The sequence below is a fragment of the Bubalus bubalis genome, chromosome 10 (assembly GCF_019923935.1).
Source record: "Bubalus bubalis isolate 160015118507 breed Murrah chromosome 10, NDDB_SH_1, whole genome shotgun sequence".
Classification (NCBI taxonomy): Eukaryota; Metazoa; Chordata; class Mammalia; order Artiodactyla; family Bovidae; genus Bubalus; species Bubalus bubalis.
Window position 1 is genome coordinate 20,177,931 of NC_059166.1, and position 26,513 is coordinate 20,204,443.

Below are 26,513 nucleotides of genomic sequence, written 5' to 3' on the forward strand. Positions count from 1 at the left end.
CACAGAAGTAACCCAGGACTTTTGAAGATTTAGGAACTGATACTTTTGGGAAATAAATTAAAAACAATTGAAACATGCAAAGAAATCAAACCTGCCCCTGAAAAAATCAGGGGTATATGCAGGGTTACTCTATTCATATAACAATATACCCAATACTAGTATATGATTCGGAGAAGGCAATGGCACCCCACTCCAGTACTCTTGCCTGGAAAATCCCATGGACGGAGGAGCCTGGTGGGCTGCAGTCCATGGGGTCGCTAGGAGTCGGACACGACTGAGCGACTTCACTTTCACTTTTCACTTTCATGCATTGGAAAAGGCAATGGCAACCCACTCCAGTGTTCTTGCCTGGAGAATCCCAGGGACAGGGGAGCCTGGTAGGCTGGCGTCTCTGGGGTCGCAGAGTTGGGCACGACTGAAGCAACTTAGCAGCAGTATATGATTTAATTCACTAGAATTACAAGTTGTATAAAAGATTTTGAAGGTAATTATTTTCTCTAGTTATATGACTAAATGCTTTCTTCTACACAGTTAATCTAAATATGCTATTGAGATAAGTGAACCATCCTGACCCTTTTAGGAGAGGTTAGCAATTTATAAACAAAACATATCTGTGGAAATTTATTGTTTTAAAAAATAAATTAGTAAAAGTCAACAAGGATTGTTTATAATATAAAACATGCTCAGACACTCAGTCGTGTCTGACTCTTTGGGACCCTATATATATTCCAAATGCCAAATGATATTCCAAAGGAAACCAATGTTTAGAGGGAAGAAAATTCTAGAAAGTCAGGCAAGGGACTGGTTTCCAGAGCAGAAATACAAAATGTAAAGGTTCTCCTGGGGAAAAGAGAGCCAACACAAAAGAAGCAAATTTACAACAGAAAGCCAAGTCAGACATCTGTCATGAAAATGATATATAAAGTGGGCAACACACACAAAGGTGTTAAAATAATTATATATTTCATTAGTAAAATGAACTGATCACGATTGAAAGTTATTAAAAATGTGAGTGGCTGGTTGCCAGAGGCAGAGCGTGAGGGATGGGCAAAATGGATGTAAATGATCAAAACGTCCAAACTTTCTAAAAAAAGTAAATGTCACAACCATGTAAGGATTTACATGGTGACTGTAGTTAATAATACACTGCTGTAGCTTTGAAAGTTACTAACACAGTAGATCTTAAAAATTCACATCACAAGGAAAAATATGTGCAGCTATGTACTGTGACAAGGTTAACTAGACTTATTGTGGTGATCGTTCACAATGTATACAAATATCAAATCGTAATGTTCATAGCTGAAACTAATATAATATTATATGTCAGTCATATCTCAATTTTTTAAAAAAGTTAATGGTCTAATTACAGAAAGAACTTCTAATGGTGGTTTGGGGGCTGGAATAGTGTAATCCACAAGCAGGTACTGGGAACAGGAATTGAGTAAGCTTAAAAGTTTATTTTGGAAAAAAAGCTGAATTCACCCTGCAAATGTCAGGAGACTAGAAATAGGCTTCTTGAACAAGCAAGTGGCTAGAGTGGGCTTCCCTGGTGACTCAGGGGTAAAGAACATGTCCGCCAATGCAGAAGACATGGGTTCGATCCCTGGGTCAGGAAGATCCCCTGGAGGAGGAAATGACAACCCACTCCAGTATTCTTGCCTAGAGAATCCCATGGACAGAGGAACCTGGTGGGCGACAGCCCATAGGGTTACAAAGAATTAGACACAACTGAGCAACTGAGCATGCAGGCGCAAGTGGCTAGAGTATTTATGAGCTCCTGCTGTTGCTGCTGCTAAGTCACTTCAGTCATGTCTGACTCTGTGCGACCCCATAGACGGCAGCCCACCAGGCTCCCGCGTCCCTGGGATTCTCCAGGCAAGAACACTGGAGTGGGTTGCCATTGCCTTCTCCAATGCATAAAAGTGAAAAGTGAAAGTGAAGTCGCTCAGTCGTGTCCGACTCTTCGAGACCCCATGGACTGCAGCCTACCAGGTTTCTCCATCCATGGGATTTTCCAGGCCAGAGTACTGGAGTGGGGTGCCATCGCCTAGCTTTGAACTAAGTCTGGAATAACTCCCCTACAGTTTATGGTGTAAGAGACAATACATCAATTTCCTGTGATTCCACAAGGAAATAGGCTGGCCAAAAGGGAAAAAATGGGGATGGAGTGGCTCTCTACCTCTATGGATGGGGTACTAGGAATAGCACTTCATGCACGGGAGAAACGTCTCCCCATGGAAAGACTTGACTGGAAGCAAAGGTGTTGTAAAAACATGATGGAAAGTAGTTTAATAATGGAGCAACTAGCCTGTCCTTTTCACTAGAGCATCCCTGTAGAATGTCAGAATGGGTAGGAAGAGACTCATCCTAAAAACCATCCAAACCTAATGGCAGAAAATAGTATGCATGAGCTTAAAATATCTACAAAATATGAACATTACAAAGCAAAAAAAAGAAAAAAAGAAGAAAGAAGGAAATTTAAAACTCAAAGGACAGTCAGGAAATCACACTCAAGGAAAGATAAATACTATAACAGATTTAAAAGATATTTAAAATGAATATATTTAGAGTTACCAAAGAGATAAAGGAAGAAATGTTTCTCCTTTACAATGAGAGCAAGAAGATACTAAACAAGCAAGCAAAAAATAAGACCAATATAAAAAATAGACATTGGAAAATTTTAGTAATGAAAACTTCAGATATTGAAAGAGTAGACTAAATAAAGCTGAAGAGGACTAATGATTTAGAAGGTAAATTTGAAAACAAATCTAGTTCTTGCATAGATAGATAAACAGAAAATGTGAAATGACAAATAGATCATTCTCAGAAGGATGAAATGGTTAAAATGATGGGGGGTGAGGGAGGGTGTTTAGGAGAAATATTTTATGATATTACTGCTGAAAAATGCTCAGAATTGAGAAAGACATGTCTTCAGATTGGAAAAAACACATCAACCAATAACAAAGCACAAGAGAGAAGTCAGGAGATGGACTTCTAAATCTAGGTTTATCAGCTGGAAATTATAGGCCAATGCTGAAAATGAGAATCTGAAGAATTGAGCAGTTACCTGAAAATAAAGTACAATCAAATTGACAGCAAATAGTAGACAATATAAAGCAGTGAAGTGATGTCTTCTAAGCTGAGGTAAAATAACTGTCAACCTTGGAATTAAGACCCAGTTAAGCTCTTAGTCAAAAGCGAGAGAGAAACATTTATTTTAAATTAGATAAAAACATTTTTAAAATGTGAATTTACCATAACAGATTCTTGCCCCCCACCTCAAAAAAAAATAATGAAGGATTTATCTTCAGGAAAGTAGACATGAATCTAGAACTAAAGTATGGAATACAAGTTTGCAATGGTAAATAAATGAATCACTGTAACATTTTGCTAAAATTTTAGTAAGTTATTTCTTATAAACAAATAATGATAGTAACAACTTCATGCTTTTGAAAGTATCCAAAATAAAAGAGATGGGAAAGGGAGGGAATTCTGACAGACAACCAGTGTGCCTGAATTTTCTTTAGGAATAATACTAACTGTGGACTTTGTAGGAAAATACTTAAAAATGAGTGTATTTTAAAAGATCAAGGATTGTTGGGATTTCCCGGAGGTCCAGTGGTTAGGACTCTGCCTTTCCCTGGTAGGGGAATTAAAATCCTACATGCCATGCAGTGTGGGGGAAAAAAAAAACAAACAAAAAAAAACAGCTATGTAAAGTTTAAAAATAAAATAAAATTAAAAAAAAACAAACAGCAAATTGAGTAATGTCTTAGTCAATTTGGGCTGCTATAACATCATACCATTTGCCTTTTCATACTGTTCATGGGGTTCTCAAGGCAAGAATACTGAAGTGGTTTGCCATCCCCTTCCCCAGTGGACCACATTCTGTCAGAACAGTATGAAAAGGCAAAATGATAGGATACTGAAAGAGAAACTCCCAAGGTCAGTAGGTGCCCAATATGCTACTGGAGATCAGTGGAGAAATAACTCCAGAAAGAATGAAGGGATGGAGCCAAAGCAAAAAGAATACCCAGCTGTGGATGTGACTGGTGATAGAAGCAAGGTCTGATGCTGTAAAGAACAATATTGCATAGGAACCTGGAATGTCAGGTCCATGAATCAAGGCAAATTGGAAGTGGTCAAACAAGAGATGGCAAGAGTGAATGTCGACATTCTAGGAATCAGCAAACTGAAATGGACTGGAATGGGTGAATTTAACTCAGATGACCATTGTATCTACTAATGTGAGCAGGAATCCCTAAGAAGAAATGGAGTAGCCATCATGGTCAACAAAAGAGTCCGAAAAGCAGTACTTGGATGCAATCTCAAAAATGACAGAATGATCTCTGTTCATTTCCAAGGCAAACCATTCAACATCACAGTAATCCAAGTCTATGCCCCAACCAGTAACGCTGAAGAAGCTGAAGTTGAACAGTTATATGAAGACCTACAAGACCTTTTAGAACTAACACCCAAAAAAGATGTCCTTTTCATTATAGGGGACTGGAATGCAAAAGTAGGAAGTCAAGAAACACCTGGGTTAACAGGCAAATTTGACCTTGGAATACGGAATGAAACAGGGCAAAGACTAATAGAGTTTTGCCAAGAAACTGCACTGGTCATAACAAGCACCCTCTTCCAACAACACAAGAGAAGACTCTATACATGGACATCACCAGATGGTCAACACTGAAATCAGATTGATTATATTCTTTGCAGCCAAAGATGGAGAAGCTCTATACAGTCAGCAAAAACAAGACCAGGAGCTGACTGTGGCTCAGACCATGAACTCCTTATTGCCAAATTCAGACTTAAATTGAAGAAAGTAGGGAAAAGCACTGGACTATTCAGGTATGACCTAAATCAAATCCCTTATGATTATACAGTGGAAGTGAGAAATAGATTTAAGGGCCTAGATCTGATAGATAGAGTGCCTGATGAGCTATGGAATGAGGTTCGTGACATTGTACAGGAGACAGGGATCAAGACCATCCTCATGGAAAAGAAATGCAAAAAGGCAAAATGGCTGTCTGGGGAAGCCTTACAAATAGCTGTGAAAAGAAGAGAAGCAAAAAGCAAAGGAGAAAAGGAAAGATATAAGCATCTGAATGCAGAGTTCCAAAGAATAGCAAGAAGAGATAAGAAAGCCTTCCTCAGCGATCAATGCAAAGAAATAGAGGAAAACAACAGAATGGGAAAGACTAGAGATCTCTTCAAGAAAATCAGAGATACCAAAGGAACATTTCATGCAAAGATGGGCTTGATAAAGGACAGAAATGGTATGGACCTAACAGAAGCAGAAGATATTAAGAAGAGGTGGCAAGAATACACAGAAGAACTGTACAAAAAAGATCTTCACGACCCAGATAATCACGATGGTGTGATCACTCACGTAGAGCCAGACATTCTGGAATGTGAAGTCAAGTGGGCCTTAGGAGGCATCACTACGAACAAAGCTAGTGGAGGTGATGGAATTCCAGTTGAGGTATTCCAAATCCTAAAAGATGATGCTGTGAAAGTGCTGCACTCAATATGCCAGCAAATTTGGAAAACTCAGCAGTGGCCACAGGACTGGAAAAGGTCAGTTTTCATTCCAATCCCAAAGAAAGACAATGCCAAAGAATGCTCAAACTACCGCACAGTTCAACTCATCTCACACGGTAGTAAGGTAATGCTCAAAATTCTCCAAGCCAGGCTTCAGCAATATGTGAACTGTGAACTTCCTGATGTTCAAGCCAGTTTTAGAAAAGGCAGAGGAACCAGAGATCAAATTGCCAACATCTGCTGGATCATGGAAAAAGCAAGAGAGTTCCAGAAAAACATCTATTTCTGCTTTATTGACTATGCCAAATCCTTTGACTGTGTGGATCACAATAAACTGTGGAAAATTCTGAAAGAGATGGGACTACCAGACCACCTGACCTGCCTCTTGAGAAACCTGTATGCAGGTCAGGAAGCAACAGTTAGAACTGGACATGGAACAACAGACTGGTTCCAAATAGGAAAAGGAGTACGTCAAGACTGTATATTGTCACCCTGTTTATTTAACTTATATGCAGATTACATCGTGAGAAATGCTGGACTGGAAGAAACACAGGCTGGAATCAAGATTGCTGGAAGAAATATCAATAACCTCAGATATGCAGAAGAAACCACCCTTATGGCAGAAAGTGAACAGGAACTAAAAAGCCTCTTGATGAAAGTCAAAGTGGAGAGTGAAAAAGTTGGCTTAAAGCTCAACATTCAGAAAACTAAGATCATGGCATCCGGTCCCATCACTTCATGGGAAATAGATGGGGAAACAGTGGAAACAGTGTCAGACTTTATTTTTGGGGGGCTCCAAAATCACTGCAGATGGTGACTGCAGCCATGAAATTAAAAGACGCTTACTCCTTGGAAGGAAAGTTATGACCAACATAGATAGCATATTCAAAAGCAGAGACATTACTTTGCCAACAAAGTTCCGTCTAGTCAAGGCTATGGTTTTTCCTGTGGTCATGTATGGATGTGAAAGTTAGACTGTGAAGAAGGCTGAGTGCTGAAGAATTGATGCTTTTGAACTGTGGTGTTGGAGAAGACTCTTGAGAGGCCCTTGGACTGCAAGGAGATCCAACCAGTCCATTCTGAAGGAGATCAGCCCTGGGATTTCTTTGGAAGGAATGATGCTAAAGCTGAAACTCCAGTACTTTGGCCACCTGATGCGAAGAGTTGACTCATTGGAAAAGACTCTGATGCTGGGAGGGATTGGGGGAAGGAGGAGAAGGGTTCGACAGAGGATGAGATGGCTGGATGGCATCACTGACTCGATGGAGGTGAGACTGGCTGAACTCTGGGAGCTGGTAATGGACAGGGAAGCCTGGTGTGCTGCAATTCATGGGGTCGCAAAGAGTCGGACACGACTGAGTGACTGATCTGATCTGAACATCATATCATAGAATTAGTGGTTTATAAACTATAGAAATATATTTTTCACAGTTCTGGAGTCTAGAAGTCTGACATCTAGGTGCCAGCATGGTCAGGTTTTGATGAGAGCCTTCTTGTGTTTTACAGATGACTGACTTTTCATTGTGTCCTCATATGGAGCAAAGAGATAGATAACTCTCTGGCCTCTTCTTATAAGGGCACTAATCCCAAGAATGAGGGCTTCACACTTATGACCTTGTTACTTCCCAAAGCCTCACCTCCAAATACCATCACACTGGGATAAGGGTTTCAACAGATGAATTTGGGGGTGCACAGACATTCAGCCTATTGCAAGGGATATTTCAAGAAATAATATATAAAACTTCCAAACTAAGAAGAGAACAGAAGGAGTAGATCTGACATTAGGGAAAAACTCACTATGCTTTGGGCAGAAGGGAAATAGAGAATACAGAATTTTAAAAGCTAAGATCAAATGAACAAATATGACTGGAGACAAAAACATTTTAGAAAAAACACTATTTGAGGATGAGAAAGTAATCTCGGCCAACAGTTCGTTTATTTTTAACTCACATTTATTGAACACCTGCTGTATGACAAGCACTAAATGATGGGGTTACAGACATGTAAATATATATCTATGTTCTTGAGTTTATTTTGTAAGGCAAGCAGGTAAACAGAATTTCAGAATAATGTGGTATGTGCATAGATGGAAGTATTCACAGGTGGTAAAGAATGTGCCCAGTATGAGGCAATTAGGAGAAACTTCCTGCAATAAATACCATCTAAACTGTCTTGAAAGATAACTACAAATTTTCCAGATTGAAAAAGGAGAAAGGACATCACTGTGAAAGGAAAACAGCGCACAAGACAGAGGCAAGAAATGGCAGCGTGGGTTTAGAGAATTACGAACTCTTGAGTATCTGCATGAGCATGTAGCACAAGCCGACGGGAAATCGGGTGGGAGGGAAACACAAGGTAAGCAGGCTGCCTCCATTAAGGATTTTGTTGAGGTACTTGAACCTTAGTTTGTAGTTTTTGGCGACTTGGCCCACTATACCAAGAAAATGCTTTATTTTTAGAGACATATTATTTAGCATTTACTCATAACAGACCACTGTATAAGACAGGAAGTTTAAGGAAGACTGAAATTGCAATACAACTCAAAGGTGAGCACAATATAATTATGAATGTCTTTTTTTGAGCTAATCTCCATAATATCTGGAAGTTGCATTCTTTCAATTAAGACTTCTGTATCATGATGTCTCCATTATATTAAAAACCGATTTAAAAAAATATAATATCTTTGTGATCCAATGGACTGTAGTGCACCAGGCTCCTCTGTCTATGGAATTTTCCAAGCAAGAATACTGGAGTGGGTTGCCTTTTCCTCCTCCAGGGAACTTCTTGACCCAGGGATTGAACTCGCGTCTCTTGCATCTCCTGCATTTGCAGGCAGATTCTTTGCCATTGTGCCTCTAGGAAGCAATATACACTGGCAATTATAATCAATTTGGAATATTATTTTAAAGAAAAGAATTCTATTCACATTTACAATATATTATTTGTGGATACATCTCTATCAGTTCAGTTCAGTCGCTCAGTCGTGTCCGACTCTTTGCGACTCAATAAACCATAACATGCCCAGCCGCCCTGTCCGTCACCAACTCCTGTAGTCCACCCAAACCCATGTCCATTGAGTTGGTGATGCCATCCAACCATCTCATCCTCTGTCGTCCCCTTCTCGTCCTGCCCTCAATCTTTCCCAGCATCAGGGTCTTTTCAAATGAGTCAGCTCTGGCCAAAGTATTGGACTTTCAGCTTCAACATCAGTCCTTCCAATGAACACCCAGGACTGATCTCCTTTAGGATGGACTGGTTGGATCTCCTTGCAGTCCAAGGGACTCTCAAGAGTCTTCTCCAACACCACAGTTCAAGAGCATCATTTCTTCGGCGCTCAGCTTTCTTTATGGTCCAACTCTTATTCCATACATGACTACTGGAAAAATCATAGCCTTGACTTGACGGACCTTTGTTGGCAAAGTAATGTCTCTGCTTTTGAATATGCTATCTAGGTTGGTCATAACTTTCCTTCCAAGGAGTAAGTGTCTGTTAATTTCATGGCTGCAACCACCATCTGCAGTGATTTTGGAGCCCCCAAAAATAAAGTCAGCAATTGTTTCCACTGTTTCCCCATTTATTTGTCACAAAGTGATGGGACTGGATGCCATGATCTTAGTTTTCTGAATGTTGAGCTTTAAGCCAAGTTTTTCACTCTCCTCTTTCACTTTCATCAAGAGGCTCTTTAGCTCCTCTTCACTTTCTGCCATAAGGGTGGTGTCATCTGCATATCTGAGGTTATTGATATTTCTCCTGGCAATCTTGATTCCAGCTTGTGCTTCATCCAACATAGCGTTTCTCTTGATGTACTCTGCATATAAGTTAAATAAGCAGGGTGACAATATACAGCCTTGACGTACTCCTTTTCATATTTGGAACCAGTCTGTTGTTCCGTGTCCAGTTCTAACTGTTGCTTCCTCACCTGCATATAGGTTTCTCAAGAGGCAGGTCAGGTGGTCTGGTATTCCCATCTCTTTCAGCATTTTCCACAGTTTATTGTGATCCACACAGTCAAAGGATTTGGCATAGTCAATAAAGCAGAAATAGATGTTTTTCTGGAACTCTCTTGCTTTTTCCATGATCCAGCAGATGTTGGCAATTTGATCTCTGGTTCCTCTGCCTTTTCTAAAACAAGCTTGAATATCTGGAAATTCACAGTTCATGTATTGCTGAAGCCTGGTCTGGAGAATTTTGGACATTACTTTATTAGTGTGTGAGATGAGTGCAATTGTGCGGTAATTTGAACATTTTTTGGCATTGCCTTTATTTGGGATTGGAATGAAAACTGACTTTTTCCAGTCCTGTGGGCACTGCTGAGTTTTCCAAATTTGCTGACATATTGAGTGCAGCACTTTCACAGCATCATCTTTCAGGATTTGAAATAGCTCAACTGGACTTCCATCACCTCCACTAGCTTTGTTCGTAGTGATGCTTCCTAAGGCCCACTTGACTTCACATTCCAGGATGTCTGGCTCTAGGTGAGTGATCACACCATCATGATTATCTGAGTCATGAAGATCTTTTTTGTATAGTTCTTCTGTGTATTGTCACGATTTCTTAATATCTTCTGCTTCTGTTAGGTCCATACCACTTCTGTCCTTTATTGAGCCCATCTTTGCATGAAATGTTCCTTTGGTATCTGTACTTTTCTTGAAGAGATATCTATTCTTTCCCATTCTATTGTTTTCCTCTATTTCTTTGCATCTCTATAAATACTGCTTTAAAACGTCTCATCTTAATAGTTAAAAATAAAATGTAGAATTTAAATAATAAACCTGAGACATATGTCCACTTTAGTTGGAGTAACACACTTCAACTTAGCAATATTAGTAATTACATTAAATGTAAGTAGTCTAGATACCAAAATAAAAAGGCACAGATTATAACATTAGATAAAAATCAAGATCCTACTATATCTATAAGAAATGCTTTGTATATATATAAACAAATAATAAAAGATGGAAGAACATGTTCACATTAATAAAAACAAATGCTTTAAAAGGATTTCAGAACAGAGAATATTATCAGGGATTGAAAATTTTAATTTCATAATGATAGAAAAAGAAAATTCATTGAGATGATGTAGTAAACCTAAGCATTTGTTAATACATGAATCAAAATCAGATAGACCTATAAGAATCAAAAGATAGATTCATAAATATAGTGGAAATTAGAACTATCATTCATAATATCTGATAGAACAAGCTGATTGAAAATCAGTAGGGCTGTAGAAGATATAGAATATGGAATACTACTCATTGAAATTGGCTTAATTGACATTTATAGAACACTTCATCACAACAGACACATAATCTTTTCAAGAAAATATCATTTGTCAAATCAGACCATAACCCGATACATCAAACAATTCTCAATAAATTTAAAAGAATTCAAGTCATAGAAAGTATGTTCTTTGGCCAATGGAAATTAAAAACCTGGAAACTTTGAAGATATTTGGAATGTAGATAAAACGTTTGTGATTAAGCAATGTGTTGGAGAATAAATCAAAAAGGTAGTTATGGAATATCTGGATTGAATAAAAATTAAAATATAACACCTTAAAATGTACAGGATGCCACTAAAGCAATAGGGGAAATTTATAGTACAAAGTATCTATGTTAGAGAAGAGTCAAATCTTGGAGCAAAGTACTATTTCCACCTTAAGAAATGGTGAAGAAGTAGGCAAGTTAAATCTAAAATAAATTAACAGAAAAACATGAGAGCAGATTAATAGAATTAGAAAACAACAAAATGATCAAGAAGAATCAGCAAATCAAAAAGCTAGTTCTTTGATTGATTAAACTCTAGTCAGATTGATCAGGAATATAAGAGAGAAGATACAAACTACCAATTAGAAATGGAAAAAAGGACATTACTACCAACCCCACAGACATTTAAAAGATAATAAGGAAATATTACAAACAACTCTATGTCCATATATTTGATAACTTAGATGAAATGGATCAGTTTCCTGAAGAATACAAACTAAGAATACTCTGTAAAAAGAGATAGATTGGATTGGAGATGTTGAATATCCCTGTATATATTTATTAACAAAGTGAATTTAGCGTTAAACATGTTCCCACAGAGAAAACTCCAAACCCAAATGGCTTCACTGGTGAAGTCTATGAAATATATAAGAAAGACATAATGTTAATTCTGCACTAATTGTTGCCAATAACATGAATGAATATCAGAATAATTATGATGAGTGAAAGAAACCATACAAAAACCACACAAAAGGAGCTTTATAATTCCATTTATATAAAGTACCAGAAAATGCAAACTAATTGACACTGACTGAAAATAGGACAGTGATTGCCTGGGGACGGAGGATAGGGAAGGACAGAAGGAAGGAATCACCAAGAGATCAAGGAAAGCTTTTCAAATCATCGATCTGTTCATTATCTTGATTGTGTTGATGCTTTCATATGTGTGGATGTACGTCCACATTTAGCAGAATGCATTCTTTAGATACGTATGTCAAATACAATGCAATTTATTGGATGTCAAATTTATATCAATAAATCTGTTTTTTAAACAGAAATAAAAAGAAAAGCCTGGGAATTTTAAAAGGCAAATTTAGGAAAATCCAAACATCACTTTGTAATAGCAATATTACCTGTTATTAGAGTCATAATATATAGTTAAATTAATCTTGATTCTATGATATATTCTGCCAAGTCATATGCAACAAAATATATTTTGTCTACATATTCTGTCTTTCATGTATACTGTTCCTGGCAAATTAAACCTTGTATAATTTGGAGTTGGGGAAAAAGTCAAAACTGTCCTTATATGTAATAGAAACAGTTCATACTTGCATTAATATATATTTGATAATCTGGTTATTAATAAAATGCCAATAAAACAACTTTTTAAAACTTAGAAGCACTTGTTAATCACCTACCTAGCAAAGATGACAAAATGATTAAAAAATTCCTAGGTCACTTAACAAGATTATTTAATATAATGAAACATGTATTAATACATGAATTGAAAACCAAAGAAAACTTTAGCTGACACAAAATCATTAAAGACTTCTAAGACAAAAAAGTTTGAAAAGAAGCAGTATCTTATTTACACACAGGCAGATACATTCTTCTATATATGTTTTATTTAGATTACTTCCACTGTAAGGATGTTAAAAGTTCAATAACGTGTGAGTCTGGAATTTTGCTATTATTTTCTTCAAGCATGCTGTTCAAGGTAAAGACATGATTTGATTCATAGTGGGAGGTAGTTTATTTATGCAATGTGCAATCAGCATGCCTTATTAAGTAGGATCAGGTAATACCCCGAAGAAATCAGAATATGAATAGAATACACAATTGACTTAATTTGCATTAGGGGCATTCTGAGCCATATTCTTCAGAAACATTAAATATATGAAGAAATAAATTGCAACCTCTAAAAATTTTTTAAATTAAAAATAGTTAAAGCCAGATTGTTATGTCATTTTTTACTCACTTGGTTTGATGAAAATTATTTAATTGGACATTTAACTTTAAAAGTTCAACATTTATCTATTTTTTAATGCACTGTACTTGTGTGTATATGAAAATAAATAGGTGAGGGAGATTGAGATACAAGCTTTCAATTACAAAATACATGAGTCAAAGGTAAGAAATGTACAGTGTAAGGAATATAGTCAATAATTATGTAACAATAATATCTTTGTATGGTGACAGACAGCAACTAGACTTATCATGGTGATCATTTTGAAATATATAGAAATAGCAAATCACTACTTTGTATACCAGGACCTAATGGGGTATTGCAGGTCAATTATACTTCAAAATCAAAGAAACAAGTAAAACTCATAGAAAAAGAGGTCAGATTTGTAGCTACCATAAATGGAAGTGGAGAGGTGGAATTGGATGAAGGTAGCCTAAAGTTATAAACTTCCAGTTATAAATGAATACTAAGGATATAAATTTCAACATGATAAATATTCTTAATGCTGCTGTACATCATATATATATGAAAGTTGTTAAAAGAATAAATCCTAAGAGTTCTTATCACAAGAAAATTTTTTTTCTAATTCTTTATTGTTGTATCTACATGAGATGACAGATGTTCACTAAACTTATTGTGGTAATTATTTCATGATGTATGTAAGTAAAATCATCACAAAATGAATGCTGAGCCAAGGTAGAGAAGCAATTTGAAGGGAAAATCAAAATAATATGGAAACCAACTAGACATGATGGGCAAAGGTGGGTGAAGGTCAAAGATGACTGCTCTTGAAACTCAAGGTCACACAGAGGATGGTAATAAGAGTCTCTAAAATGAACAGGGGAAATCCACACATTTGGGAGAGATAAAGATGATCTCCATCTTGGACATATTTAACGTGGAGTAAGAGTACATCCAAGTGGATTTGTCCCCTTGAACTTGAGCTCAATTACATGATAAGAACCACAGGTGTTAATTCAGTCATCTTTAATCATCATTGTTTTAGATGATCAAAAGGGATAAAGGAGAAGAGAGTGAAATAAGACCACAGGAGAATGACTTAATTTGGGGAGGGGGGCACGTGGAAGAAAGAAAACAGCAGGTCAGAGAGAAAGGAGAATTCTGGGAAGGGATAAGAGAGGGTAGATTTAGGTGAAGGGACACATGTTCCTATGAGCCCTCTTAAGCGATGAGGAGAAACAAAGGGAGAGAGCAAATTGGAGGGGGCTGCTTCTGCTGTTCTGATCCCAGTGTACACAGGCCCCCAGGATCCCGAGCTTTTGCCACTTTCCAGGATCTAACACGGTTGAGCAGCAAAGCTGATATTTTAAAGAGAAAAGACAAAACATGGTATGAAAATACATGAAGTAATGTCCTTAATGACTTTAGCCAAAATCCACGAGAAAAACAACAGGTTCGTAGTACCCGTGGCCTAGTACAGGCACAGGCTCCAATTAGCCTTGTTTTTTTTCCTTCCCTTTTAAACAACTCCAACTATTTTCTTCCTGAACTCATTCTTTGTCTGTGGTGCAAAGCAATCCCAAATCCCTCCTAGACTTTGACCCAGGGTGGAGCGAACACGTGCTGTGTCCTAAATTTATAGTTAATTCATTACAACTGAGAGCAGTTTGTACAGTACAGCCTTCACCTTCGACTGTGACCTCACCTGGTTAAACTCTCACTGTGTTTCTGGCTCAGACCTGGGGCAAAAGCAGGCAAAACAGAACATAATCCTTCCTGCTTCCTCTCCTTTTGCCTGTGTATCCACACGGTTTGGTGAACTGTAGTAACCTTTTATATTAATTTATAACTAAATTAGACACACATTCCTCCTGAACTCAAGATTGAGTGGTAAAGAAATGGGAACAGAAAGGGGACATTAACTGAAGCAAAATATGTAATTTTGATATTCATCAGGTCAGAAGGATGAAATAAAAACAATCACAAAATATTTGGACTATGGTATTCATTTGGCACCAGAAAAAAAGTATGATTACATATATATATATATATATATATATATATATATTCACTTCCTATAAAAAGTTTACTTTTAATATGTACCATATGTTAATTAAGCCATACAAATCAGCATGGCTATACCCCTAGACCCTGAAACTAATTAGCCTGAACCTACCTTAGGAAAGAATAAAACAAAATTTCAAAGCACCTAGTTGAATACTTCTGACAACATATACATGTCTGATTTGTGAAGAGTAAAAGAGAGAAAGATTAGTAATATTTCTACCCAATATTTCATATTATATAAATTATATGAAATTACACAAATTATATAAAAGTTATATTTCTGATGTCTTGGATACAGATTTTAGTCATTTTTATCTCACATTAATAGTTTATAGATTATTTAATTCCTTAATTTCAATAATCTTTTACCTGTAAATGTCAAAATAATAGTAAAGTCAACTAAAATATTTTTCAATGACCACTTTTGATTGAGGTAATATTACTTTGCTCATTTAGAAGCACTAGCGACAGTGTTGTGAGTTTCAAAGTACAAATTTGATTTTGTTTTTGGGTAACCCTGAGGTACAAATTCCATGAGTTTGTGCATTTAAAATCTTTTTAATCTAACGTCTTCTACTCTTCTAATAATGGCGTAAACTGAGAAGGAACAATTTCTCCTCCAAAACTAAACAAAATAAAAACTGGTTGATTAAAAAAAAAAGGTTCATTGCCAGAAATGATTGTTAACCCATGTCAAGTTTCAGCAAATTATTAAACAAATGCTCAGATTAATATTATTTCAAAGGGAGAACTAGTGGCAGACCCCATTAAAACTAACAGGGTATTCCTATCCTCATTGAGCAGGGCTTTTTAGCTGAGATACTTATATTTTAAAAATATACAACAGATATGTATATAGTGCCTTAATCTGTGCCAAGTGAGTGCTGCCCTGTGTCTCTGGGATACTTGACAGGGCCTCTTCCCTCTGGGTCTCAGAGTCTCTGATTCTGAGTCAGAGGGTTTTATGCCCAAGCTGCCACAGCAGATTTCTATTTTAACTAAAAGTTCACTCACCAGTGCTGCACTGTGCTTAGTCGCTCAGTCATGTCTGACTCTTTGCAACCCCATGGACAGCAGCTCGTCAGGCTCCTCTGTCCATGGGGATTCTCCAGGCAAGAATACTGGAGTAAGTTGCCATGCCCTCCTCCAGGGGATCTTCCCAATCCAGGAATTGAACCCAGGTTTCCCTCATTGCAGGCAGATATTTTACCATCTGAGCCACCAGGGAAGCCCCCTGTCACCAAAGGTCACCTTTTAAATTGCGAGTCCTTAAGACATTACCTGGTGAGGTCCTCAGAGGTGACCTGGGAACCGTAAAACTCATGGTGAATCTTGAGCTGTTTTCTTATCTGCTTCTCTTCCTTCTCTGCTCTTTTCTGTGAGCTATAAGGACTAGACCTAGAGTTATAAAAGCCATCTCTCTCTCTCTCTCTAGTTCTCACACACATTTTTTTTTTTCTTTTTGATTTCTGGTGGTAGATGAATGGGTTATCTATTATCTATCAACCACTATTGCATGGTTTAATTTCAGCAGCTCTTTCTTGGACTTGATATAACCAATAATTCACTTAATTTAATCCTCAGTAAGATATGTATTCTTCTATTTTATGTTGTTTACATGGTATTAATCATAATTCCACTCTTGTAATAGCCTTGTTTTCAATGTTTTCCAGGCAAGAATACTGGAGTGGGTTGCCATTTCCGATCCCCTGGAGAAGAAAATGGCAACCGCTCCAGTATTCTTGCCTGGAAAATTTCATGGACTGAGGAGCCTGCTGCTGCTGCTGCTGCTGCTAAGTCGTTTCAGTTGTGTCTGACTCTGTGAGACCCCATAGACGGCAGCCCATCAGGATCCCCTGCCCTGGGATTCTCCAGGCAAGAACACTGGAGTGGATTGTCATTGCCTTCTCCAATGCATGAAAGTGAAAAGTGAAAGTGAAGTCGCTCAGTTGTGCCCGACTCTTAGCGACCCAATGGACTGCAGCCTACCAGGCTCCTCTGTCCATGGGATTTTCCAGGCAGGCTACAATCCATGGGGTCACAAAGAGTCAGACACGACTGAGCAACTTCACTTTCACTTTCACTTTCATGGTATTAATCATAATTCCACTCTTGTAATAGTCTTGTTTTCAATGTTTTGTATAAACACATATGTTGATCTTTTTTTGAGAATTCTATGAAATGTAAATGCACACTTCTGTAAGTATAGAAAAATTTGAGCTTTTGAAACATATTTCACCCTGTTTTGAAAAGAGGTCTAACTATATTCAATACCCTATGATAAACCATAATGAAAAAGAATGTGTGTGTGTGTGTATATATATATATATATATATATATATATATGTATATATAACTGAATCACTTTGCTGTACAGCAAAAATTAATGCAACATTGTAAATCAACTATACTACAATCAAGTAAATTTTTAAAAAGGGGTCTAATGACATTTCATCATCTGTAAGAATCTGGAAGGTTGTATAATTCTTGTTACTTCAACAAATTTTGTTTGTTTGATCTTGGTTTTAGTGTTCTATTGGAAATGGAACAAAATTATGGAAGTATAAGCACCAAGTTGTATCCCTATCTCAAACTTCTTGTTAAAGTTCTACATATATTAGCATTTCAAGTGTAAGCATTAACACTTCTAATAACTTTTAATACTTGAATTGCATGGCTTCTTCTCCTTCTTTCCAGTTGTCTGTCATGTACACCCAGACTTATATTCAGTACTTCTAAGATGATCAAGTGTTTGGCTTCTGTCACTACAAATCCTTCCAGTGGCATCTAAGCAATGAAAGTACTTTGCAGGACATACTAGTTTTCATATTAAGCTTCCCAGGTGCTTCTATTAGTAAAGAATCTCCCTGCCAACGCAGGATACATAAAAGATGCTGATTTGATCCCTGCATCAAGAAGATACCTGGAGGTGAAAATTGCAACCCACTCTGGTATTCTTGCTGTAAAATCCCATGGACAGAGGACCCTGGCAGGCTACTGTCCATAGGGTCCCAAAGAGTCAGACACGACTGTAGTGACTTAGCACATCACTAGTTTTCAAATTGATTAAGTTGGTTTGTAATTTCAAATTGTTATTAGGTGCTAATAATGAAACACATGGAAACCACTCCAGTATTCTTGTCTGGGAAATCCCATGGAGAGAGGAGCCTGGTGGGCTAGAGTCCATGCAGTCTCAAAGAGCTGGACATATGAATGAAGTAACTTATCATGCAAGCACACAGAGTTTTAAAAAATCTGAAAGAATCATGGAAGTTTGGAGTTAGAGAAGGAAAAAAGAGCAGGGAGGACAGGGGATGTTGAATGGGAACAATTTCAAGTAGATGGCCCTGCATGTAAAGGAGAAAAACTTGAATACTGGAAGAGAAAAATGACACATCCAATGTCAGAAAAAATGGTCCAAAGGTGAGCCCTATATCAGATATTTTATTCTTGCTGATACAAAGAAATGGGGAATACATAAAATAGAAATAAATTAATCTAATGTAAAAACTGACAGCTTAGTTACCTGGCATACTTATTCTCGGTGATTCAAAGTCATATTTATTATGAATTTGGTGACAACTGGACACACAATGTTCTGCTTTTTCAGTTGAAACATTTCAGTTTTTGAATTTTGCCAAAAGCGGACCAGATCAGAAAGGGAGGGAGAATTGGGGTTAAATCAAATTTAGAAGGAATGAAACCAAGCTAGGCAACTGAACTATGAGCTCATTAATAAACAAATGGCAAATGGTTATTATGTGCTAGCCACTCAGCTAGGCAAAAGCCAGACATGGTCCTGTCCCCAGTTTAACACACAAGTTTAGAGAATACAAGAAATCTGTTACAGATGGCAGCTATAGAACAATAAGGTTTAATGGGACAGCCATTTTCAAAGCTCTGAATACATCTTCCCTCACTTCTGTACTCGGGACCACGTCAGAGTTAGTTGCACTTATTGGATGTATAACCATAAGGTGTGGTGAAATAATAGCATATAAAAACTTACACTGTCACCCGTATATTTCAAGTGACAATTACATTGGAGCCTTGCTAGACTTTGATCCCTGGGCTCCATACTCCTGTGTGCTTAGTCGTTCGGTTGTGTCTGACTCTTTGTGACCCCATGGACTACAGCCCGCCAGGGTCCTCTGTCCATGGGGATTCTCCAAGCAAGAATATTGGAGTGTGTTGCCTCTTCCAGGGGATCTTCCCAACCCAGGTATCACACCCAGGTCTCTAGCATTGCAGGCAGAGTCTCTACCAACGGAGCCACCAGGAAAGCCCATGTTAGGTGACACCTTATCTATGACTTGTCCTGATGTCTATCATTAGTTCTTCAGTAAAACTTAGAGGATAAACATGATTTACAATGGACTTCACATCCTATTATATAATGTTACAGCAAAATCTAATGATTTAATGTTTAATACATGATAGCTAGATTCTAGCAAAGCCTAGATATTGTATAACTATTTGGCCTTATCTTTATTTTCATAAATATATATGTATATTTATGTACTTTTATTGCTATAATTAAGTTCAGATATTTTGAGGAAAAAATAAGCATCATCTCAAAAAGAAATGGCATGCCCCAGTAAGGAACAAGTTAACAGCTTATCTGCAGGGAGCTTATCTCTATCATGTGATAGAATCACCACAAAACTAGGCCAGGTACTGTTATTTTATGATATCTGGTTTGAACAGCTTTTTTTTTTTTTTTTTTTTAATGGGAGTTAATGATCTCATCTCTTTCAGCATATAAACTCTCTAAAATCAAAGCTCCGTAAGAGCTGTGAGCCTTTAATGTGCATTAATTACAATCATCACTAAGTTTGCTTTCTTTTTTTGGTATATTCAAAAACTCATTTGCAATCCTGTTATTGTTTCTTATTTAATCACTGTCATTCACTCATTCATTAAATAAATATTTTTGAGTGCCTACTATATATGACCCAAACATAACTTTAGGTACTTAGGATTCAATAGTGTAAAAAACAGAAGAAAAATTATTGCCTTTAGGGAACTATTTTTATTAAGATGACATATGAATAACCATAATTTTAAAGCAAAATATATAGCATGCTAATGAGAAAAACAATCAATGACAGAATAAAGCACAAAGGAAAAACAGGGAGTTCTTGGTTTTGTCAGAAAAGTGGGGATTGCAACTTTAAACTAGCTGGCCAAAGAAGCTAACATAAACAAATGGCATTGAGCTAGATATCTAAAATATGTGAGGGAGAAAGCCCTATGGAAATGGCTTTCTAGCAGAGGAAATAGCCAGAGCAAAGGCCCTGGGGTAGGTATTCCAGGATGTGAAAAGGACAGTGTGCGAACAAAGGGGAAGTAAAGTCAGAAATGAACAGGGGAAAAGGGAAAAGACCCTGATTCTACATATTAACAGTGTAGGACTGTCCTACACTGGTATGTATCACAAGAGCAATTCTGTTAAAAATGACTTATGTATGTAAAATAACTGAAATTTAAGTTACTAATAAAATGAATGGATTATCTGCCAGGAAGCTGGAAGCCTGCTTATGAGAGAGAACAGAACTAGGAACTAGAGAATCTCAGACATGGGAATGAATGTGGGAGAGGAGTTCAGGGAGAGAAAAAGTTTAAAGAGAAGGCATCAGTGAACAGAAGTTCAACACGGGATTCTTCAGGTGAAGACAGAGATGAAGAACTGCTGCTGCTAAGTCGCTTCAGTCGTGTCTTCTCCAGGCAAGAACACTGGAGTGGGCTGCCATTTCCTTCTCCAATGCATGCATGCATGCTAAGTCATTTCAGTCGTGTCTGACTCTGTGCGACCCCATAGACAGCAGCCCACCAGGCTCCTCTGTCCATGGGATTCTCAGGCAAGAATACTGGAGTGGGTTGCCATTTCCTTCTCCAAGATGAAGAACTAGCCATCCAAAATCTAAGAGTCCAAGTAAAAATAATCTACAGTCCACCCCTCACAGGCACAGTGGGGAAAACATGAACGATCCCCCTGAAGTAGGTTTAGCAGCTGGAGCTGTCTTATAAATTTTGTAAGTTCAAAGGTGGGGGGCAGGGGGGTGGGGAGAGAACGGGGAGGGGAACACAGAGAGGGGGGAAAACATAATAAGGAGGTACATTCACAGCAAAAACCACCCCAGATGAGAGAGGCATCATTTAGATTCCATGACCTAGAGTCTGTATACTTAATCGGAGTAAACGTTGGTAACGTGAATTACATATCTATATAGTTTTAACTTTTAAAAACCATTTCATGTTTGATAGAATCTGACTAAAGCTCTTCAGTTGTTAGATGGGGCAAATACAAACTAAGGATTCATCAGCAAGGTGAAAGGTCTCTCTGCTGAGACTGGGCCCATGCAGATCTGGTCCTAACCTTGAGCCTCTCCTCTCTGGTAAGGAAGCCACAGCCCTTCCAAGTGCCTGGGTGGACCCTGAAGAGGAAGAGCGGCAGGAAAGGGTGGGAGGTTCGTGGACTGGAGCCAGAAGTGCAGCCACCCCGCCAAGCAGCTGAAACAGGGAAACCAGGGGCTCTGGGAGGAAGTGGATCCAGGCAGGCATGGACAAAGAATGAGGGCAAGAGTCTCCCAGGCCCGGGTTCTTACAGACGGTAAAGAAGCTGGAGGAGGCCATCTAAACTCCTGCCTTGGCTGAGTTTGCTACAGGGAAGCAGAGTCGGGACAAGGGGAAAGGACATAGGATCAAGCCGGCGGTGGGATGGGCAGGCAGAGGTCCCTTACTCTTTAGATTTATCCGATCCGTGCGCCGAGTTGATACGATGCACCTCTTTCTTCTTGGCTTGTTTGGTGGTCATGGCAGAGGTAGCCCCAGGCAGGAGCTGAGCTCTGAGCGAAGAGCCGCCTCTGCCGCCCTGGCTACGCGTCTGCCGTTGCTAGGAGACGGCCAGTGCGCGTCCTGCAGCCGCGGTGCAGGTGCTGGTCAGGTTTTAGCTGGGGCGGCCCTAGCGAAGGCAGCTCTGAGGTTGCAAAGGGACTGCGAACGCCTGAGAGCTCAGGTCTCCCCAGCGGGGTGGAAATCTAGGGGTTGGGTGTCCGGAGGAAGCCGGCCCGGGAGTGGATTTGACCATAGGATTGATAGGTTCAGATAAACTGGAGTTTTTCTATCAGGCTGATATGCTTTGCTCTTCGGAAGCATATACCTCGATTAACTCTTTTGGATTTGAAGACATATACTACAAAAGTCTTCCAGGTGGCGCTAGTGATAAAGAACCGGTCTGTCAACGCAGGAGACTTAAGAGACCAGGGTTCCATCCCTGAGTGGGGAAGATCCCCTGGAAGAGGAAACAGTAACCCACTCCAGTATTCTTGTTTGGGAAATCCCATGGGCAGAGGAGTCTAGCAGGCTACAGTCCATGGGGTGCCCAAGAGTGGGACACAACTGAAGCGACTTAGCACACACTGTGCAAATCCCCTTTCCCCAGGTCTTTTCTCCTTTGAACAAGTTCCTCTACTAACAATTAAGGAGACATTATGAACACAATGAATTTGTCAATGGCTCAATTGAGGTTTCAATAATGAATACAGTGGGTGCAGGGGGATCTCTGCAGGGAAGGCAGGATCATGATCTTAGTCGCTTAAGGTTTGATAATGATGTCTATGATTAAATAAGTTGGGGGTCTTGTGAGAGTTGGACTAGAAAGAAAGCTGAGTGCCGAAGAATTGATGCTTTTGAACTGTGGTGTAGGAGAAGACTCTTGAGAGTCCCTTGGACTGTGAGGAGATCCAACCAGTTCATCTTAAAGGAAATCAGTCCTAGGTGTTCATTGGAAGGACTGATGTTGAAGCTGAAACTCCAGTATTTTGGACACCTGATGCGAAGAGCTGACTCATTGGATAAGACCCTGATTCTGGGAAAGATTGAGGGCAGGAGGAGAAGGGGATGACAGAGGATGAGATGGTTGGATGGCATCACCGACTCAATGGACATGGGTTTAGGTGGACTGTGGGAGTTGGTGATGGACAAGGAGGCCTGGTGTGCTGTGGTTCATGGGGTCGCAAAGAGTCAGACACAACTGAGTGACTGAACTGAACTGAACTGGGTTGTTCACATGAAAGAATAAATCCAGGTCATGGAATGGAGTGGCCTTTGATAATTTACTTGAGAAGATGCTGGAGCCAGAAGACCCAAATTGAAGCAAACCAAGACCAATTAAGCCTATGGCTTAATGATCATTCAGTCCTGCTGATATTATCTTGCCTTGGGCAAGTTCCTCCTTTTAAGCCTCCAGTTTACTTACTTGCACTTACTTGGGTTTCCCTCATAGCTCAGTTGATAAAGAATCTGCTTGCAGTGCAGGAGACCTGGATTCGATCCCTGGGTCAGGAAGATCCCCTGGAGGAGGAAATGGCAACCCACTCCAGTAGTCTTGCCTAGAGAATCCAAATAGAAAGGGACCCTGGGAGGCTATAGTCAATGGGGTCTCAAGAGTCCAAGAGTCGCACACGACTTAGCGACTAAACCACCACCATATTTTCAGGCACTGATTTACTTACTTGTAAACATGAGATGCTAATACCTAACACAAGTCTCTTATGAGGATAAATGAGATGTATTTAAAATACTTAGCACACAATGAAAGCACAGAAAATAGGGGCTCCTGCTTCAAAATGCCTTCAAAGACCAGGCAGATAACGTGAATGAATGAAGCTGAGAAATGCTTGGACTGAGAACACTTTTAAGGGCATTAAAATAAAACCAAATATTATTCTGGCCCAATATAATCTCAGTTTAGAGAGATTTAACTATCCACAGGCCTGAAGTTTAGAGCCTCTCATATTAGATGGCCTCTTCCATTAACCTAGAGATAATTGTGTGTGTGTGTGTGTGTGTGTGTGTTTAGTCCCTCAGTCATGTCCAGCTTTTTGTGACCCCATGGACTGTAGCCTGCCAGGCTCCTCAGTCCATGAGGATTCTCCAGGCAAGAATACTGGAGTGAGTTGCCATGCCCTCCTTGGGGGATCTTCCCAACCCACAGATTGAACCCAGGTCTCCTGCATTGCAGGAGGATTCTTTACTGTCTAAGCCATCTGCAGTTCAGTTCAGTTCAGTTGCTCAGTTGTGTCTGACTCTGCGACCCCATGAACTACAGCATGCCAGGCCTCCCTGTCCATCACCAACTCCTGGAGTTCACTCAAACTCATGTCCATTGAGTCACTGATGCCATCCAGCCATCTCATCCTCATCCCTTCTCCTCCTGCCCCCAATCCCTCCCAGCATCAGGGTCTTTTCTAATGAGTCAGCGCTTCACATGAGGTGGCCAAAGTACTGGAGTTTCAGCTTTAACATCATTCCTTCCAAAGAAATCCCAGGGCTGATCTCCTTCAGAAGGGACTGGTTGGATCTCCTTGAAGTCCAAGGGACTCTCAAGAGTCTTCTCCTACACCACAGTTCAAAAGCATCAATTCTTCAGTGCTCAGCTTTCTTCACAAGCCAACTCTCACATCCATACATGACTACTGGAAAAACCATAGCCTTGACTAGATGGACCTTTGTTGGCAAAGTCTCTGCTTTTCAATATGCTATCTAGGTTGGTCATAACTTTCCTTACAAGGAGTAAGCATCTTTTAATTTCATGGCTGCAATCACCATCTGCAGTGATTTTGGAGCCCCCCTCAAAATAAAGTCTGACACTGTTTCCCCATCTACTTCCTATGCAGTGATAGGACTAGATGCCATGATCTTAGTTTTCTGAATATTGAGCTTTAAGCCAACTTTTTCACTCTCCTCTTTCACTTTCATCAAGAGGCTCTTTAGCTCCTCTTCCCTTTCTGCCATAAGGGTGGTATCATCTGCATATCTGAGGTTATTGATATTTCTCCCGGCAGTCTTGAATCCAGCTTTTGCTTCATCCAGTCCAGCATTTCTCATGATGTACTCTGCATAGAAGTTAAATAAGCAGGGTGACAATATACAGCCTTGACACACTCCTTGTCCTATTGGAACCATTCTCTTGTTCCATGTCCAGTTCTAACTGTTGCTTCCAGACCTGCATACAGGTTTCTCAAGAGGCAGGTCAGGTGGTCTGGTATCTCCATCTCTTGAAGAATGTTCCACAGTTTATTGTGATCCATACAGTCAAAGGTTTTGGCATAGTCAATAAAGCAGAAATAGATGTTTTTCTGGAACTCTCTTGCTTTTTCCATGATCCAGCGGATGTTGGCAATTTGATCTCTGGTTCCTCTGCCTTTTCTAAAACCAGCTTGAACATCTGGAAGTTCATGGTTCACGTATTGCTGAAGCCTGGCTTGGAGGATTTTGAGCATTACTTTACTAGCGTGTACTGCTGCTGCTGCTGCTGCTAAGTCGCTTCAGTCGTGTCCAACTCTGTGCGACCCCATAGACGGCAGCCCACCAGGCTCTCCGTCCCTGGGATTCTCCAGGCAAGAATACTGGAGTGAGTTGCCATTTCCTTCTCCAATGCTTGAAAGTTAAAAGTGAAAGTGAAGTCACTCAGTCATGTCCGACTCTTAGCGACCTCATGGACTGCAGCCTACCAGGCTCTTCAACCATGGGATTTTCCTCTAGCGTGTGAGATGAGTGCAATTGTGCAGTAGTTTGAGCATTCTTTGGCATTGCCTTTCTTTGGGATTGGAATGAAAACTGACCTTTTCCAGTCCTGTGGCCACTGCTGAGTTTTCCAAATTTGCTGGCATATTGAGTGCAGCACTTTCACAGCATCATCTTTCAGGATTTGAAATAGCTCAACTGGAATTACATCACCTCCACTAGCGGTCCATCGCAGCCAGTGAGCCTCCATCGCAGAAGGGTGGCCGAGAAGAGCTCCCCGTCACCCAAGTTCAGGGGCGGTGGCCGAGAGGAGCTACCACACATCCAAGGTCAGGGGCACCAGCCGAGAGGAACAACCCCACGTCTGAGGCCAGGGGTGGCAGCCGGGAGGAGCTACCCCACGTCTGAGGTCAGGGGAGGTGGCCAAGAGGAGCAACCCCAGGTCCAAGGAGCGGTGGCTGCGCAGGGGCAGGAGGGCCGAGAGGAGCTACTCCACATTCAAGATCAGGAGGGGCGGCCATGAGGAGATACCCCTAGCCCAAGGCAAGGAGCAGCGGCTGCGCTTTGCTGGAGCAGCCATGAAGAGATACCCCACATCCAAGATAAGAGAAACCCAAATAAGATGGGAGGTGTTGCTAGAGGGCATCAGAAGTCAGACACACTGAAACCATAATCACAGAAAACTAGTCAATCTGATCACAGGGACCACAGCCTTGTCTAACTCAATGAAACTAAGCCATCTTACCCATCTTTAAATAAAGACATTCCCTCTGTTCTTGGAACTGTTCACTGGCCCAGCTCTACAGGAGAGAAGCAGGTTCCTGAAAAGCAAATCTTTGAACTGCTCTGAGGAATCAATGCCTAGACTTCATTCAGCATGGCTGTTGCTTTGTCAGACTGTGTTAGTCTTATTGGGGTTTACATAGGTGACAATCAGACATCAGCCTCTTTGT

At 39.6% G+C, this 26,513-nt stretch overlaps 1 protein-coding gene across 2 annotated transcripts in view; it reads right to left on the reverse strand.

Moving 5' to 3' along the window:
* The window catches only part of ADGB (androglobin), a 187,019-nt gene extending 164,975 nt beyond the window's left edge, over nt 1-22,044 (reverse strand). Inside the window, exon 1 of one of the 2 annotated variants that reach the window (XM_025294426.3) lies at nt 21,774-22,043. In XM_025294426.3, the coding sequence (XP_025150211.3) occupies nt 21,774-21,847 (74 nt within the window). In that variant the 5' untranslated portion in view covers nt 21,848-22,043. Of the gene's footprint in view, nt 1-21,773 lie in introns of both variants that reach the window. The other variant, XR_003111870.3, reaches the window with a different exon arrangement.
* Nucleotides 22,045-26,513: the final 4,469 nt, after the last annotated feature.